This window comes from Pteropus medius, unplaced genomic scaffold (genome assembly GCF_902729225.1).
Source record: "Pteropus medius unplaced genomic scaffold, Ma_sr-lr_union100, whole genome shotgun sequence".
In the NCBI taxonomy this organism is placed as follows: Eukaryota; Metazoa; Chordata; class Mammalia; order Chiroptera; family Pteropodidae; genus Pteropus; species Pteropus medius.
The window spans coordinates 1,868,495-1,887,845 of record NW_024343578.1 but is presented as its reverse complement, the minus strand read 5'-3'; the positions used below and the strand labels follow the sequence as shown (position 1 = coordinate 1,887,845).

At 39.9% G+C, this 19,351-nt stretch overlaps 1 protein-coding gene across 4 annotated transcripts in view; it reads left to right on the top strand.

Annotated features, from left to right (window-relative positions):
- The window catches only part of CACNA2D3 (calcium voltage-gated channel auxiliary subunit alpha2delta 3), a 793,860-nt gene that overhangs the window by 488,538 nt on the left and 285,971 nt on the right, over window positions 1-19,351 (top strand). For all 4 annotated transcript variants that reach the window (XM_039867421.1, XM_039867422.1, XM_039867424.1 and 1 more), the window contains one exon: window positions 16,015-16,093. In XM_039867421.1, coding sequence (XP_039723355.1) covers window positions 16,015-16,093 — 79 coding nt within the window. The remainder of the gene's footprint in view (window positions 1-16,014; window positions 16,094-19,351) is intronic.

Below are 19,351 nucleotides of genomic sequence, written 5' to 3'. Positions count from 1 at the left end.
TCAAGCCACTACCTCCAGTCCTTCTCTGCCCCAGCATGGGGGCAGATAAGTAGCATGCCAGCATTCCTTCTCTGTTCTTCCATTTCTAAAGAAAATCAAAGTGTACCGTATTAACCACATTAGCTGCAAAGCTGCGTTGACAGCAGATTGATTCATTTTCTGATTTCTTAACAGCAGACATACCTCTTGGGCAGTGTTCTGTAGTCATAAAATTTGTTAGATCTTCCCAATACTTTTTGGGAGTCTAGATTATGTTCTCTAGTTCCCTTGGGAGAAAAATGAGACCATAAATGTGGGCGGTGGGCCTTCAGAGGGCCTGGGCTCTGGGAGGCTCTGCTGCAGTGTCTCAGGTACTCATATTCACTCTTAGCATTGACATGTCACCTTGAGCTGAAGACATCTTTCAGGTCAGAAATTTTCAAAAAAGGAGAAAGGTAAAATGAAGTGATGGTTGAATACCTATAGAAATAAGCTTTCAGCTACGAGCATGGAATGGAATCAAGACTTACCTATTCTTAACAGCTCTGGGTGATCTTTTTTGTAGCTATTGGCCTCAAGCTATTGGCCTCATCCATTTCTGAAATGGCACTGCTTCTAATTTTCAGTAGAACATCCTTATGAGACCTGTTTAATAGCATATCATCTCTATAATACTTAAGCTCTAAAGTGTGCATTTTCCTCCCTGAATGTTATCTGCATGCAGTTAGGCATTAGGTCAACATTGTACTTCTAGTGCCTTACACAGAGCCTGACAGAAAGCGGATACTCTGTAAATATGTGCTGAATGGAATTGAATGGAAATTTCTTACTTTCTTTATTTGAAAAAGTTTTTATAATAAAAATATTACACGTTCGCCGTAGAAAATTTGTAAACAAGCAGATAACAGGAAATAAGTATTGCCAGTTATCCACCAGAGATTATGTCATTAGAAGCCTTTCTGCATATATCTTTCCATTATTTTTCTATGCATGTGTATTTATATAATTTTTTAGATTGGATAAGGCTGTACATGGATGGCATTTTGGAGCCTATTTTGTTTGTTTACCGATATCTTTCCAAGTCATTAAGTGATCAACTTTTCTATTATTTATAATGGCATCATGAAATTTCATTGAATGAATATACTATAATTCTCTTTTGTGGGTACATTTAAGTTGAAGTTTTTCTCTAATATGAACAGTACTGCAACATATATCCTTTATGTTACATCTTTGTTTCACTGTATGATGGTTTCATTGGGCAGTGTGGCGAGGCAAATAAACAAACAAAAATAACATCTGGCAAGTCCTCCGAAAAGACAGATTAACTTGGTAGTTAGAAAGGAAGGCAGATTGAACTTCTACAGAATATTAGTCATCTGAACTTTTTCTGAACTATGAAGGACAAAAGCATCTAATGGAAATCATCAATGGATAAAGTAGTAAAAGCCATAGAATGTAGACTATTATATTCATTCTATTTGTACACTTTAGCAAAGTAAAAAAATTCAACTTGGTGGTAAAAAATAATTCCTAGAAGTGATTTCATAAAAGTTGAATTGCACAACTTAATGCACATTTTAAATATTTGAAAGTATGGCCAAGTTATTCTCAGAAAACCTATGCCAATTTAAATTCCCACCAGCAGAAAGGCTATTTCCTAGTACTCTCATTGTCATCAACCAGTTATTTTCAATCTGACAGTAAAAAACAAAAATATCCCAAAACTCTTATTTTTGTCTTAATCTATGTTAGTGTGTGTGCTTAAAAGTAAGATAGAACATTTTAATCTGTTTATTTTCTGTTCGTTTGTTTCTGTTGCCCTGAGTATTTCCTCTTCTGTGACCTGCTGGTTCCTCTTCTGTGACCTACTGTGTTCTCATGTCATGATGTTGCAATTAAGAAAATAATCTTTGGAGTCCTACGTGTCTTAACTTAAAAAGGTCTGGTAGCTGCCACTTACCTGCTGTGTGACCTGGGATAGGTTCCTACCTTTCTAAGCCTCAGTTTGCTCATCTGTTAAGTAAAGATAGGGAATAATGATGGTGCCCATTTCAGCGCAGTCCTACCATGTGCGGTACCAGTGCTCAAACGCCTTAGTTTTAATGCTTTAGTACTCATTTACTCCCTCTATTTCTCTTAGCTACTCTATATATGATGATGGATTATCCCCACTTAGGGTGTGTTTACCTTTTAATTTCCTGCAATAACCGTTTGTGTCATATGCCATTGAGTTGGATTTGTCTCCTGGCGACCCATGAATGAGCGATGTCCATGTTAATTCATTTATCTGACAAATATTTGAGGGCAGCTTCTATGGGTCAGATGCTGGATTAGGAGTAGGGAAACTACAATGAACCAATATAAATACAAAATTTATATGGTATCTATACTCTTGTGCGTGCATGTGTGTGTGTAGGGAGCAGAACATAGCCAGGTGATGGGCAAATAAAACAACTGTAAGTTGTACCAAGTGCTATATAGAAAATCAGTAGAGTCTGAGACAGAGAATAAAAGGGAGACTTAATTTAGATAAAATGAGGAGGGAAGGACTTTGGGAGGTAGAAAGTTTTGTGATGAGACTTTAAGGATGTGAAGGAGATAGCCATGCTAATATGTGTCAGTGCATAGGGAGTAGCTTATGCAAAGGACATGTGACAGGTGTTTAAGGAATTGGAAAAGGACTAGTCTTCAGGAAGGGGGGTGGATGGGTGGAAATTTGGCAATGGTGTTGGGGAGTCAACCTGAGGTGAGACTGAGGCACAAGGCAGAGGCCAGAGAATGGGGAGCTTGTAATTTCAGTGCCTGAAAGCTCCTTGGGAAAAGGAATAAACTGTTTTCCCACGTGACCTCACCTTTGTCGGTGCTTGTCTGTCAAACGCCTTTTTCACCAACCTATTTGCACTACCAATACTACTTATTTTTCAGTTGTTTTCTCTTACATATAAGATCTAGGAAGAAAAAGAAAAAAGAATGAGGGTTCATTTCCGAGAACAATAAATAGGAAGAAGGATCAAGAAGGATTTTTTTAGCCTCAAATGTTCCTCTTACCAGTACACAAAGCTGAGAAGGAATAGGACAACTTTACAATTACAGACATTTGACAAAATCCAGCACCCTTTCTTGGTAAAAGCTCTCAACAAATTGGATATAGAAGGAACATATCCCAACAAACTAAAGGTCATATATGAAAACCCACAGCTAACATCACAATGGTGAAAAGCTGAGAGTGCTTCTTCTAAAATCAGAAACGATACATGGGTGCCTACTCCTCTTCCATATAGTACTGGAGTCTGAGTTAGAACAGTTAGGCTAGAAAAATAAATAAAAGGCATCTAAATAGGAGAGGAAGAAGTAAAATTGTATCTGTTTTCAGATGAGGTGATATTATATAGAGAAAAACTCTAAAGACTCCACCAAAATACTATTGGAACTAATAAAATGAATTCAGTTAAGATGCAGGACACACAATCAACATACAGAAATCGGTTGCATTTCTATACACTAAGAACAAACTGTGAAAAAGAAATAAAGAAAACCATTGCATTTACAACAGCATGAAAACCATAAAATACTTCGGAAAAAAACTTAACCAAGAGGTTGAAGAGCTATATACCGAAAACTATAAGACATTGATGAAAGAAACTGAAGGAGACACAAATAAACAGAAAGATATCTTGTGTTCATGAACTGGGTGAATTAATATTGTTAAAATGAACAAATACAGCAATTTCCATATTTAATTTAATGCCTATCAAAATTCCATGAGGGTAGAGACCATATGGGTTTTTCCTCCCCCCTGTGTCTCCAGTGTTGAACAGGAGGTTTAGTATCTAATGAGTACCCAGTTAATACTTGATGGAGAGAAGATGAGTGGATGGCAAACAGAAAAAGGAACACAGATTGGAGGTCAGAAGGAAGGAAAAGTGGACAGCAAAGGCAGTGATACAAAAGTAGAGCCCAAAACACCTAATCTCAGATGTTTGAGCCCTCTGCTTGAGGGAACCCTGGGCAGCTGCTAGATTCACAGTTTGTAAGATTAAAATATAACAATTGCTTAGGAGAAAACTTTTACTAATTAAAGACAAGACATAAAATTTTCCCTGGAATGCCTCAAAAATAAGATAATGGTGCCCCAAATTCTTCCAGAGCTTTCACTCGCTTTCCTGCCCCATGCATCCTGAGGCTACTACTCATTATGCCAAAATAGTGCTCTTCATCCAGGTGGCATACTCTCATAGTGGGAATTCTAGGTCATGGGAACACTGGAACCCCTGTAGGGGGCAGAAGTTGGTGTCTAGGTAATGACAGTCTATAAATTGCCAAAACCCTACAGGTGATTCCAAAATATAAGCCCCTTCCCTGCACCCCAGAGCATGTCCCTTCCTGTCTGCCTCTTGGAGAATCACAGGTAAATGGAATGAACACTTTCTTCAACAGTATCCTTGCAGTTGTCTGATGAGTCCTTGACTTTCTTACTGACAGTAAGCCCCAGAAGGCAGTAGGTGAGGTGACAGCGGAAACTGCAATTTTAGACTAATTCTTAGTGACAGGGAGGATTGGTTGGAAAAATAGAAGTGACAAGAACCTTGGGAGAAAGTAACTGTGCTAGTTTAGAATTCACAACATCTGTTGATTTTAATATGTTTGAGAATGAATTGGGCAGAATTCCAAAATCCCAAATCCTTGATGTGTAACCTTCCACTGTGCTGATTCAGCAGGGTAGTGAGTAGAGGGAGTGCTCGAATGCATGCTGTTTCTTACTGCGGCCCTTTGGCCTCAAATCCCAGTGAGAATACGCAAGGACCACATTTGTGCTGAAGACCAAGTGGGTCTTGGTTCTGTACCCTGATCTGCACCCTTGGGGGCTCACCAGTCCAATAGTGGAGAGAGGCTAAGAGAGACAAACTCGGGGTGGAGGGAACATTAAGGAAAAAGGAAATTTTCCCTAAAGTCTGGAGAAAGGCAAGCCAAGTCATGTTTTCAAGCTTCACATCCTTGGGCCTTTTCCCCATACATTTTCTCTTTAGAATCCGGGAAAGAGCACCATTGGAGGTGTTCTCTTAGAATGAGAACCCCTCACACACTTTTTTGCAGCATGAATCCCCACCACCACTACCACAACCCCTACCAGTTTTCTTTCTTTATTCCATTTAACAGCAGCCTGCCATGTAAGTACTATTATATTAATTGCTATACCTCACAAGTAAGGAATGAGGTTTAGAAAGGTCAAGTAACTCACCCAAAGCCTCTCAGGGCATTGGGGAAGATCCAGATTCTAAAACTAGGTGTGTCTGATTCTCAGCTCTGTCTTGTATTCATGCCTTCTGCTAACCTGTCTACCCAGTCGTCTGTGTGTTCCATGAAACGATGCCATCTGTCCAAACTGTCACAAAGCATGAGGGAAAAGGAGAGACTTCCACTGAAAGTTGCTTAGAAGGGCAAGTGTGACACCATTATTTTAAGATGTAGTCTTTCTCCTACTAGGTAATCCCTGAAGCAGGTCATTATTTAAAATACAGTTGGCTTCAATCTTTGCATGGCTTCTATCTAGAATCAGGGGTAGAAAAAAAACACATTATAAAACTGATCATTCACCCGTGGAGGTCCTGAAATAAGACACCATTTTCTGGCCCCCGAACCGAGACTATAATAACAAAGATTAGAGCTTTTTACCCCTCCATTTCTTCCTATTTTATCACTGAGCTTAGTGTAAAAAGAAATCAAGGGAACTGAGCACAGGGAAAATAAAACTTCAGCTGATTGATGGCATATCCACCTAAAAATATAAGAACGTATTTAAAATGGAGAGGGTGATGAAGGAAAGAACTTTCATTCTGGTAAATTCAAGTGTGTTCTATGTTGACTTCTCTTGACTTCTAAAATTTGTGAAAAGGAATGCAGAGAAGATGAGAAACATATTTATAAGGAACCACTACATGCCAGGCACCAAGTGGGCACAGTTGCCTCGTACTGCCCTCACAACATCTACATTTTTGCTTGGAGAGAGAAATGGACATAATTCAAGTAAACAAACAAATCATTAAGATAACTGAAAAAGGTACTGAGTATCATGAAGGAGACAAATGAGGTGATGTGAAGAAGGATAATTAGGGTGACAGGGAGTTAACCATGCAAAGTGGGAAGCGAGGAACATTCCAGGAAGTGGCAAAGGTGGACACGAAGATCCTAAAGCCAAAAGGAGTTTGCCATGTTTCCAGATCTTCTAGGGCATCTTTGCTGTGATTAGGAGTTTGAAATATACCTCAAATGCAATGAGAAGGCATTGGAGGTTCAAATTAGGGAATGACATGGTCTCGTGGTGTTTCATGAGCATTATCTATCACCATCCCAATTTGTGGAACAATTTTTCTTTTACATAAGATTTTCTGATCTGTTTTGCTTACCTTAATAGCTATACATAATATGAGTTTATCTTTTTGTTCATGGTGTTGAATGTGTAAATCTTCTTAGAAGAAGGGGCATCCCTGTGAACAATCAACTGTCACCACTTGATCTTTTCAGGTCCAAGAGGGCAAAGGATGCAGGGAAGGGCTTTCTGGCCATACAAATCTATAAGTCATGCAGTAGCCAGCAGCCTGAAGCCTGGAGATGAGATTATCTCAAGAGCTCTAGTATCAGCAGAGGGGATTTTTATGGTGCTGCCAACAGTGTTTTGAGTACTGGCTCTATGCCAAGCATTGTGCTGGAGTCTGTCAATTCAAAAATGAATGAAATAGGAGTCTTGTCTGTCCATTCTGTCCCTGCTCCTTTAAATGTGGTCATTCGAAGGTTTCATGATGTGATGTGTATCATAAGAACCACAGCGATGCCTATTTTGTCTCGGGGGTCCTGATGTCTCTACCTTGTTCCTTTATGTTGAGGACTCATTCCTGATGTGACTTTTCTGGATCTGATCATGGATACTGATACCTGGTACGCATATCATTGGAGAATGGGCATGCAAATGGACTTGTGAACTTCTCTCCCCATTTGGCAAGCACTTCAGATGAGAGCCCATCTTGATTGTCCAAAGAGCACAATTTGTTTACAAAGAATTTGTAGTGCAGAATACAAGAAGAATATAAGACAGAGGTTCTTACCTGAGATCTAGAGGTACCTGGAGAATCCAGGTTTGGGCTTTTGTGGAAAAATGCCCCAGACCTCATGGATCTTGTCTGAAATTGCAAATATACATACAGGCTTGGGCATTTTCTAGTTTGGAGAAAGTCTATAACCCTTACCAAATTCTCAGTGGATCTTATGATTATCCAAAGGTTAATAGAAGTGATCATTGTTACATCTCTAGTGTTACGCCGATTATGTTGGGAACTGTCAATCCCATTATCCTTGGTAATGACAAATATCAGTGATGACTTGTCCAAACCCTCCCTTAGGAAAAAAGTTCTTTTTTTTTACCCACAAAGTCAATTTCCTCTTCAACCAAACCTCTGGGCACCATGAGGGGGTATCTATGGAAAGGAGACTTGCCTTTCCTCAGCTCACATTGTTTAGTTTTACTGAGGAAAAAATTATCTGAAATACAAGTGGAATGCAACCCTAACTTACTAGAATTCATAGCTTCTGACCACTTTTCATCCATTATCTCATTTGCTGTTAATCATAGTGAGTGGGGTGGGTAGATGATCCACAATATATAGGTAGAAAGCACAGCTCAGAATGTTTAACTAACTTACTCTGATCACCAAGCCAGTAAGTGTAAAGTTGGACCCACATGGAACCTGGGTCCTCTGATTTCCCACTGTGTTAGAGGTACCCAGGATTTGTTTTAATCAGGTGTGGTAAGGCACACAGCCATGGAAGTGACCATCTGGAAGGAAGAAGTTTATTATACTCATGCCCCCTCAGAAGCAAGAGACATGTAGGGCCACTTGGGTGCACCAAGGCAAGATGAGTGGGCAGAGAGAGGGAGGCGGAGTTTGTGAGCTGAAGGCTTTATTATTTCCATGAGAAGAAAGTCCAGTAGTATAGGCAGGTTTAGGGTTGAGTAATTTCAGTGGGCCCTGGAGGATGAGGGCTGGGCCTTATTGTCTGGTACCTGGCCCTGGGTGATTAGGGCAGGTGGAAAATGGCCCAGGGTGTAAGCACCTGATGAAAGGAGGTGGTTTGAGGCTTGAGCTCTGAATTGGTTGGTTTGTTTATCAAAGGTGCATTTGCAGGCAAGTTGTATACAATCTCCAGGAATTAGCTAACCCTGGGAGGGGCAATCTCTTCAGAGCCACAAGGCTCCAGATATCAGAACATCAAATATACAGAAAATAAAAAGATATGGTTAATATACTGGTTGCTCCCTGAACGAATTTTATCACCCACCTCTGAGGATGCTTGCAGCTTAACTTCTTACTTCTCTATTAAGTGGTAAATCTCTGTTCCACTATGCTAACCCAGGTCACAGTTTCTGAGGGACCCAGAGACACCTGTCTCCTTCACTATGACAAAATACATGACCATAAAACTGGACTTCTATCTCCCTGGCCAGAAGATTACAAATGGTGATTTTTTTTTTTTTTTTCTGATTTGGGATATTTTCAGTATCGCACATGAGGTATCAGGGACTGTGCTTGAGAGGAAGGAGATTAAACCGACTCTTAGAGCATCCCCAAAATGACAGTTCATTTTTCATAATGATCTATGATATTCATTTGTTGAAATTTTATTACTTTTGTAATTTAATTCAATTTTTCCTATTTTATCGCTGCTCAAGGCAGCGTTACCTTATTTGCCTCTCTCATCCTTGCCTCTCTTATCTGGATAAGGACATTTCTTCTTTTATTACGAGCATGATGACTTTTAGATTAAAGCAGCCTACTCAATATAACTGTTTCCACTGGCGTCAACCTTCCCTGAGTCTACCTCTTCTCTTGCAGCATTTTCATGAAGACACATATTGGCAGTGATTTATGAAGGATTTTTGTGAATAATAAAGTTCCAATCCTCATCTTCTGCTTAGAGATTAAAGATTTCATCAAGAAGTGCTCCTCTCCATCAGCAATCATAGAAATGAGCAATTAATAGTAGAAGTTGGTTAGGAATATCTTTTGTGAAGATACAGATTAAGAATATATTGAGTAACATCAAATTGACTTTAAAACATAAAGATATCAGGAGACCGCTTTCTAAAGCTGAAATAGTGCACCATTTTTGAGAAATCCTGGAGGTACTTTAGGAAATAATTGAGTTGAAGGCAGTGAGTTTGAAGGGACATTAGCAGGTGAGAAGACATGAAGGTGAGTTCACACGCTTACGTGCAGAAGCTGCCACTTATCTGAATTCAAGTTTAGAACCAAGCCATGGCTGTGGGCACCCATAGGTACTGGATGATTCTTTCAGCACATTCAGTTATATCTATAATCCATATAAACTGCAGGTTTTTAAAGGTAGAAATTTATAGTTAAATGTTATTTTAAAATAAAAGATTACCTTATATTTCTATAAAAGCAGACTGTGTATTCAGGGACTTCTCAGTGCCCAGGTCCCAGCCCTTTTTCTGTGTCTGGGAGCAAGAGTGGGGTTATTGTAATTTCAAGGAGCAATGTTTTGGGTGAACACCAGCTCAGCAGCTATAGACGTTCAGGTATAGACCTGTCCTTTGCTGGGGAAAGAGGAAAGTGCAGTTGACTGATCCTGCTTGCCTTGTCTGGTCGATGTCTGATGTTCTTGCCTTGTTGGATGGACATGAGCTTCTTTAAAAATGTCATTTTTAAATGATCCATTTCCATTTCCTCTCTTTTTGTTTTTAACCATCTAGCGAATTGTAAACTCTTTGAAGTTCAGCCTCAGTCTTTAGCAATAAATAGAATCACCTTTATTGGAAATAGCTCCAGTGATTTATTTCACAGTCCCGATTTCCTTTGCTCAGGCCTCATCTTCTTGGAGGTATTTGTTTTTTAAGTGTTGGCAGTGTTGATTTAGACCCACCATGGGTGCTTTTAAAAAAATCTAGATCCCTGGGCCTTCTTAACCTGAATCTCTGGAGTGTAGGTGCTAGGGACTCTACCTTTAATGTGCAATTCAAAGCTCCTAGTAATTCTGATGCCCAGTGAAGTCTGACAACTCTCACCACCCTGGCCAGAGCCACTGTGTTTCTCACCTAAAATGCTTCAGTTGCCTCTTACTTAGTATCTGTTTCTATTCTTATCTCCCTGTGGCTGTGTTCTCATACTTGACCTCACTTTGCAACCTCCATAAGGCTATTAAAAGTCGGGCCCTGGCTCCAGATGTTCTGACTTAATTGTTCTTGAATGGAACCTGAGCATTCAGAATTATAAGGTCATCACAGGAAAATCAAATGGGCAGCCTGGTTGAGCACGACAGCCCATGGCCAATTCTCTACACTGCAGACAGAATGACCTTTTACAATATTATATGTAGCTTATGTCAGGCTCCCACTGAGTACCCCCATGGCTTTCGTTCTCACTGGAAAAACAAAACAAAACAAAACAAAAAAAACACTATCTAACGGTGACCCACAAGGACTCACATAACTTGGCACCTGTTGTCTAAGCTCGTCCCCTACAACCTCTCCTAGCTGACTCCACTCCATCCCCACTGGTCTCTTCAATATCCCTTAAGCATCCCTATTTCAAGGACTTTATACCTTCTGTTCCTTTTACCTGGAACAGTCTTCCCCAAAAGCCATATGTCTTGCTCCCCTCCACCATCCCTATTTTGTCCGGATCCCTGCTCAAATATCATCTTACCAAGGAGGCCTTCTCTTCCTTCCTTTCTAAAACGGCAACCCCCATTACTCTCTATTGCCTTACCCTGTTTTTTTTTTTCTTCATAAGCATTAAATCGACAATTAATTAAACATATATGAATTTGACATTTATCATGTTTCACACTCATGAAAATGTAAACTTCCTGAGGACAGAGAGTTTGCTTTGTTTATTCATCATATCTCCAACACCAAGAAAGGTCCCTGGCACACAGTAAGTGCTCAGGAGTTACTTGTAACAGATGGATGTTGAACAGCTACTCTTGGACTATGTCAAAAGCATGGGCATTGGTGATCTCCCATTCATTACTGTAGGGACATGTGTAAGCTGCAGCAGCCTATTTCCTGGCTGTGCAGTTGTCCCATTATAGCTCTACTAGTAGCTCCTTCGCTTCTCCTATTTTAATGGAAAGGAGAGAATTTGATTCATTATCTTTGCAAACTCAAACTACCTACATTTACCAAAGGTCGAGAGGAATGATGCCCCTCTAAGTTTTTGGTGAGAATTGCATCTATATGAGTAAAAAGCATAAATCTGTTTTTTGGGGAGAGGAAAACTGCATTGAGTTTTTTGTTTATTTCATTTGAGAAATTGTATACTAAGTAGATTAAATTAAGTGACTTTGAACTTCAAAATGTCCACATCTTAACGTTTTATTAAGCTTAATTGGGTTTGTAGAACACTTAAAGACCATCCAAACTTAAGTAGGAGGTCAAAATGAACTAAAAGGTTTATGCAGACTTTTTTCCACCCTGCCTTTGTGCTGCACTAATGAAAGTGGTGCCATCCTGCCTGCAGATGATGAGCACATAGGCCTGGCTTTCTGGAGAGTGTTGGTGTGTCCTGATGATTGCCTGGATCTGAACTGTGCTATGACTCGCTATGATCATCAGTGGTGTGCACCTGGCTTTCAGGACCACCCCCGCTCTGCCTCTGCTAAGGCGCTTTGCCACATCAGAAAAGCAGTTGGGTTCAAGGCAGACTTGGAAAAGTTTGTTTGATGGCACTTCTTAGGGAAGAAGTCTCCAACCATTCGAAATAAAATCCATTAGGTTACAGGATCTGTTAGCGACGGAAATGAGCGATTTGACTATGTTCTTCGTAGATGTTTTGCACTCGGTTAATTGAATGGTGGAGTAAATCAGCCCACCCTGGAAGATGTAAGGCCAGGACTTAATTTCCACATGTCATCTCTTCTGTGTCTGATTTCCACTGCTACATTTATTTTGCTTATATCCTTAACAGAATGGTTCAGGAAGTAGCAGGGCCATTACTTTCTTTTTGTTTCAAAGTGATCTTTGAATATTAAAGCAATACTCGTTCATTTGTAAAAACATTCAAAATGAAATTGAAATTTCTGAAGTAAAAAGTATAAGTCCCTTTTGCAAAAAAAAAAAATAGCATTCTATGCTAAACAATACTGTATGACCTGCTTTTTTCACCTTACCGATTTATAATGGCTGCCTTTTTCTCCATGAGTACATAGCTGCATGGTATTCCACTGCATGAATGTACTATAAGGCTTTTAGCCAATCATCTCTCAAGAGACACTTAGGATTTAACAGTTTTTGGTCCATTACAAATAATGTGAACATCCTTGTACTTTTATTATTTTTGCGTATTTGCAAAATGTGTAAAACTGAATGACAGGAATTTAAGAAGACATGAGCTTTACAGTTCTCCATACTCTACCACTTCCTTTCATCTTTGTTACAGTTTGGCCCCCTAGGTATTTTATTTGTTATCCTGGCTATAAGATAAATGCCTAAATGTAGAATTACTGGTTCTGAAAAAAATCACAATTATAAAATGCTATGGATATTGTGAAGCTGCTCTCTAAAATATTTATTTTGGCATAAAACCTCTTTTCTTTTTGTTGCCAGTTGAAAGACATTGTTGTGAGAAATCCGGGGCGTGAACCTAATATCATTTGATTATGTTTACTTTATAGGCAGAGATGCAACAAGTCATTTCCACTCTGTTTCTACTCAGATAAGGAGCCAGTCCACTGGAAGCCAAGGATACACATAAATGGAAATATTAAACATGATTCTGATTTTCTTTCATAATCAATAAGATAAATACCAACCACCAAAACAGGTATAATGCTACAAATCCTCTAGCATCTACCTGACCCAGGTGGTGATGCTGGCTGTAGAAGCCACGGTGGTGGTGACAGTAGGGGCAGTGGTGGTGGTGTGTGTATGGGGGGTGTAGTGCTGGTTTTCATTATTGTAATTATTCTTAGCACAGTTATTCTTGAGCAATCGTGTCTGGTCTGAATTTTGGTACAATCCTACTGGTTTTCCAAATGGGTTGCCATCTTTTAAAATCAGGAATTATAGAACTTTTCCAATGACGCACAGCATCGTTCTGGAGTTTTACCTATGCCTCAGAGAGAGTTCAGTGTATCCTGTGGTTCTTCATCTGGACGGCATTGGAGGTTTGGTGCACCCAGGTACCTGTACTCAAAAATAAATAGGTTGCTTTGTGTCGGATGTTTTCCTCTTTGCCTACAAAGATAGTCTCGTAGCTTCATTTCTCCTAAAAGCTATTCATTATGCTTTCTACTTGGTTAAGAACCAGGGGAATGCAGGTTTTTTATCTGTCTAGTGTTTTCTCTTTAAATAGCTTAGATTTTAAATGAAAGGCAAAGTGTTATGAAAAAAGCATGGGTCTGGTCTCAATAGGCAGGATTCTAGTCCCGGCTCTTATGGGTGTTGGCTCTGGGCCTTGGAGCTGGTGGAAGTTTTCTGTGTTGACAGAACCAGCATCTCCGGGTAATTAATAGGAGATCCCAGTGTTACCATGAGGTCTTAGAAAACCACTCTGATTAGATAAGGCCTTGAAATTAATCAAATCACTTCACTTAACTGGGTCTCAGTTTCTCCCTAAATCAGACATCATCAACCAAATGCCAACAGTGGCCAGACAGGAAAAGTAAAGGGGGGATATCTCTGTGTAGGGGGATCGGTGGTAATCACCTTTGTCTATACAAGGCTGAATCTTCCCTCCTCACCCCCAAGAGAAGCCAGAATCTCCCAATTAAAAAAAAAAAATCCTTCTTTCCAATGTGAGTCCAGTGAGAATAATGTGGAAAAGAGCTAGAGGGATGAAGAGAGGCAAGGGCTTCTCTGTCTGCTCTTCCACTCAGGAAGCCCCCTTGCAGGAGCTGTGATGGCTGAAGTGGCTGCCTTACTGAACACAAATGAGGACAGACTAAGGCTATATGACAATGTGTACTTAAACTTCTCTTTAGTTGGAAATAAACCATCACCTAAAAACTAGTCTTCAAGTTATAATTCCCAGACGAGAAGATATTCGTAATTAAAACAAAATCTTCATTTTTACAGTCAACTATGAGCACTTATATATTTTTATCCATTTATATATTGAGTTGTAATGTTCCAAGGACTGTGTTCCACTGAGTCATAGCCAGAAGAAAGGGACATATCCCTTCTTTTTCCTTGCTAAGTGGATAATCCAGTGGAGATCAACTTTACAGATGTAACCACATAAGATACTAGTTAACACAATCATAATAAAGAGTCTGAAGGAACAGTAGGGGTGCTGGACCCAGTCTGGATGAGCTAAGGAGCCATCAGGTAGTAAAGCCTTTGGTGCTGCATTGCAAGCATTGTTCATCTACTACCATGTCTTCATTAACTCAGTCTCAGAGAAGTGGCCAGCGGACCGTACTTGGCCAGCCATAAGAGTTTTATTTGATCTGTGTAGTGTTGACCCACAAACCACTATAAATTTGAGTGAAAGGGTTAACCTGTTTAATTCCTTATCTTTCTTCTATCTAACCTTCAAGTACTACTTTGGCAGGTAGATTATGGTTTATTTCAAGAATTATGTCTGACTATTTCAATCAGCATAATACCCTATAGGTTCATCTATGTTGTTGCAGATGGCAAGATCTTATTCTTTTTTATGGCTAATATTCCATTGTGTGTATGTATGTGTATGTGTGTGTGTGTGTATATATATATATATATATATATATATACACACACACACACACACATACACACCACATCTTTGTCCATTCATCTATTGACGCGTACCAAGGTTGCTTCCATATCTTGGCTATTGTAAATTAGGCTGTAATGAGCATTTGAGTGCATATATCTTTTTGAATTAGCATTTTTGTTTTCTTCAAATAGATACCCAGAAGTGGAATTTCTGGATTGTATGATAGTTGTGTTTTTAGTTTTTTGAGGAACTCCATATTGTTTTCCACAGTGTCTGCACCAATTTACAATCCCACCAACAGTGCAGAAAGGTTCCCTTTTCTCCACATTCTCTCCAAATACTGTATGATTTTCCTACATGTAGAATTTAAAAAGCAAAAACAAACAAAACAAGCAGAAACAGATTCATAGGTACAGACAACAAACTGATGATTTCTGGAGGGGAGGAAAGAGGGTGGATGAAAGGGAACAAGAGGTACAAACCTCCAGAGAAAAAAAAAGTCATGGGGATGTAATGTATAGCATAGAGAAAATAATATCATAGTAACTCCACAGTGATGGACGGTTTCTGGACTTACTGTGGTGATCACATCATTAAGCATATAATGTCAAATCACTATGTCATATACTTGAAACTAATATATTGTATGTCAATTATACTTTAATAAAAAATAAACAAAATACTCTGGCCTCATGAGAGATAGTTGAGAAATCAATAGAAAATAAGAGAGCCAGGGTTTTATGTACGTTCTCTGCTCTTCAGGAGTCAAAAACTTAGGAAGGCTTAAGAAAGTCTTCAGTGGTCTCCTGGCTACAGGCTGTGCCTCTTGACCTCCTAAAATCACGCCAGACACCACAGATGGCAAGAGAGTGTCTGCAGTCTGTCCTCAACGTTGAGGGAAATGTTGAGGGTCTTTCAGTGGTGTTTTTCTTCCCAAGAAGAGCACATTCTGCATTTCCTGTGTGGATAAGGAGAATGGTTGTGGATTTGGTCCAGACCTGGATGATCTTTGTCCATATGTGTGCAACAAACCCAGGCCCGTGATGCTGCCAGTCTCCCTTTTCAAGTTAGTCTCCTCTGTCGCAAGTTCCACACCAAAAAACAACCACCACCAGGGCCATATGGTTTGAAAGATCAAAGGCTCCAGTTCTGAATATATTTCTAGATGACTGTACTTCCAATGTTTTAAATATGTTCCTACAGATGGGAAGCATGAAGCATTAAAGAGGTAAACCACATGTGTTTGAACCGTGCATGTGGTCTGTGCAGTACAGTGGAAAGAGAATATTGCTGATCCGTGTGTTTATCTTCCTCTCAGGTTCGCATCTTCACGTACCTCATTGGCCGGGAGGCGGCTTTTGCAGACAATCTCAAGTGGATGGCCTGTGCCAACAAAGGTAGGTCCCTCTGATGTGCTTGGTTCTGAATAACTTATCCTTGGATGTGCAGAAGTTGAGATAGTCATGAGAAAATAGAGAATTCTAGAAGGCTGTTGAATTCTATAATAAGGTCTAGGTGTTTCTAAATGATTATTGATAGACTTGTAACAGATTCTTCCAAAATATATTTATAAATTTTTAGGACATAGTCAAGTGGAGTCGTTTAGCCTCTCTACTCTACTGCTTAGTAGCCGAGTGACATTGGAAGAATTTACTGTGCACCAAATATCCATGTGTCGCTTACCATTCCCAAGCGAGGTCTCAACACTGGTTCTGGCCAATAGCTTGTAAAGAAAAGCAACCTCTGTCATTTATGGGTCAAAGGAATTAAGAAGTGATGTGGTGGTGTCCATACTCTTCTTCTGCTCTTGTGGACTCTGAAGCTACATGATAGAATAGTCATGAAATAGAGAAACCTTCATCAGCGTGGTTCCCCGAGTTACCACACGGAACAGATCATAGTGTCTCTTGCCATCTGCCAGCCCATGATGGATATATAGTATGTGCGATAAATCTTTGTGTTAAGCCACTGAAATGTTCGATTTGACATGTTCCCATTGCGTGACTTAACCAACGCAACACAACTAATTAAGTCAACTCTAACCTGCCTCAATGTTCTAATTTTAAAAATGGAAATGGTGATAATAGTTCTTCTTTTGATTCTTATTAAATATAAGAATTAATGAAATTATGTATATTAGGTACCTAGGTCAGTGCTGGTACAGACAAGAGCTCAGTACTTGTTCACGTATTAATTGATTAATGATCCCCCATTGTGTGTAAGAAGCGATGCTTTGGGGGAAGGCACAGTCTGTGAAGAGTGTCTTCTCATTCTACAACAACCAAGAAGGCCCAGCATAGGAGGCTAATAGGTGGTAAAGTCCAGATGCCTTAAGTCTTAACCCAGCCCCTATCATCCACCAACCTGTGCAAGTTACCAAACTTATCTGGGTCTGAGCTATGTCACCCACAGAGCGGGAGAAATGATGATACCTGACCCATACAGATATTGTGAGCATGATATGAGGCTCTGCAAGTAAAGCTGATAGCTCAATGCCTGGCGCATAAATGCCCCACGTTATTTCCTAATGTTAAATGATCTGTAGGCATGACTTATCTTCCTTCTGAGGCTGCACACTCCGTGAGGGTAGCCTTTGACTCTGATTTCTTCTTGAGCACTGACAGAACCCAGCCTCCTACCTTACTCGGAGTGGGTGATGGTTTGATGTTTGAAAAATGAGTAAATTGACTATAAATAATAAAGGAAGATCTGTCCTGTTGCTCATATATTGGTATCGATGGATTTCAGTGGTCTGTTTTTATATTGTCTCCTAAGCCATTCTTTATAAAAGTCAAAGTGTTTGCACATTAGTGGAGGAAAGAGGAATCAATAAAAGCCTTGGAGTTCTCGGATCTAGTTTTAGTGACTTAAGACAAAGTTATTTTAGTTGCAAGCAACCAAAGTTGCTCCCTGAAATTAAAAAGAGGAATGTTTTGAAGAGAGAGGGGAGTGACTCAGAATCCAGATTGAGAAGGAAAGCTTGAGTCTCATGAGGGACCAGGGAGCTGTGTTTTTGTTTTTCTTTCCTTTATTGTTTTTTTTTTTTCCTACACTCCATGACATTCTTCTCTGTGAATAGACCTTCTCTGCTATGGCATGTGCACATCCAGAAATGGCCGCCCTACACTGTACAAACCCCTCTATCTACACAACTCATACTGTGAGCAAGGCATAGTATTAGAAAGGGATAGGACCTAGTTATGTATAACTAGTTTATTGGCTGGCTCCCCTCACTAAAGCATGTCAGTGATTCTGACTGTCTCAGAGTAATGCATCTGGCTTCATTTCAGGGGGACATATAGAAGGAACGGAGGCGATGGAGGCTAAGTGGATTCTAGATGTCCTCTGGGTAAAGGGGCCACTCTTGAAATAATTTTTGGAACTTCGTTGACATTTGAAAATGTTGAGTGAGCTAAACTTTTCCTGTTTTTTTTTTTTTTTTTTTTCTTTTTCTTTTTCTTTATTCTGTGGTCTTAAAAACGGAGTTCCTTTCCATTTTTAAAAAATGTTGCTGTTATTCTTGCCACATCAGATTGTAACCCTTCCCATCAGCTAGTTTGCATTTCGTCACGGGTTGTTGTTTTTACCACTGTCTGTGTCCAGCTGATGAAAATTACTCAAATTGAAGTCTTGTCTTAATCAACTAATATTACACCATAATTTCATTTTAGTCATTGTTTATAAGACTCTATGAAGCATCCTTTTGAAGATAGTTTAGTAATTCAGAGTATTTCAGGACCTGGCTATAGAATATAGCCCTTTAGATTTAAAAGTTCTGAGTACAGCAACTTGAAAAAATCCAAGAAGGTAATAGTAGCTGCTTAGCTGGCCGGGCTGTTGGATTCCACAGTGATTCTCTTCCTGTCTAAATCCAGTCATTTCTTTCCCTGCCAGAGCCAGCCCCTCTTAGTAGTTTCACCGTCCTCACTCTGCATCCCTCCTAAACAGCCATAAGAATAAAATGTCATTGTTTACCATTCTTCAAAGTGGCAGTTGCCATCAAAATGTTAGGTTCCAGTCATCTGTGCCCATATAAACATTGGCTTCACGTTGCGTCAGTTATGGGGTTTTAGACCACGTAACATCAGTGAACAAGTATTCTTCTATGGTCATTAATTAAATCATTGTTTATAGTCTCAGATTGTTATAGTATGGAGGCAGCATAACATTTTTCATCTCAAGTGACACCCCCCAACCCCTTACATACTTTCGTCCTGACTCAGACAAGTTCTTCAGTGAAATGAAGCATTAGCATTCAGGGGCCAGAAGAGATCCAAGGATTGCCCAGGGGAGCCTAAGGAGAAGCGTGTTGGCTGATTGGCCAGGCCTGGCCAGAGTGACCCTGGGGACGAGCAGGAGTTGCCAGGGCCAGCAAACACCTCTTCCCCCATCAGTGGTCGAGAACTCACTTTAGGTACAGAGCTTTTTGCTTAGAAGTCTGGTAGCCATGGAGACAGTTCTCAGCCAGTGGACCTCAGATGCTGTCCCCTCAAAATGGATGTCTGGGGACATTTATACCCCTTGCAGAAGTTCTCTGCCTGCTCTGATCTACTAGTAAAATCCTGAGAGTCCTGGAGCTCATTGGTTTGTTTCATTTTATACATAACTAGGTCCTATCTTGAGGGAACCAGCCCTAATGAGGCAAAGCAGCAAAC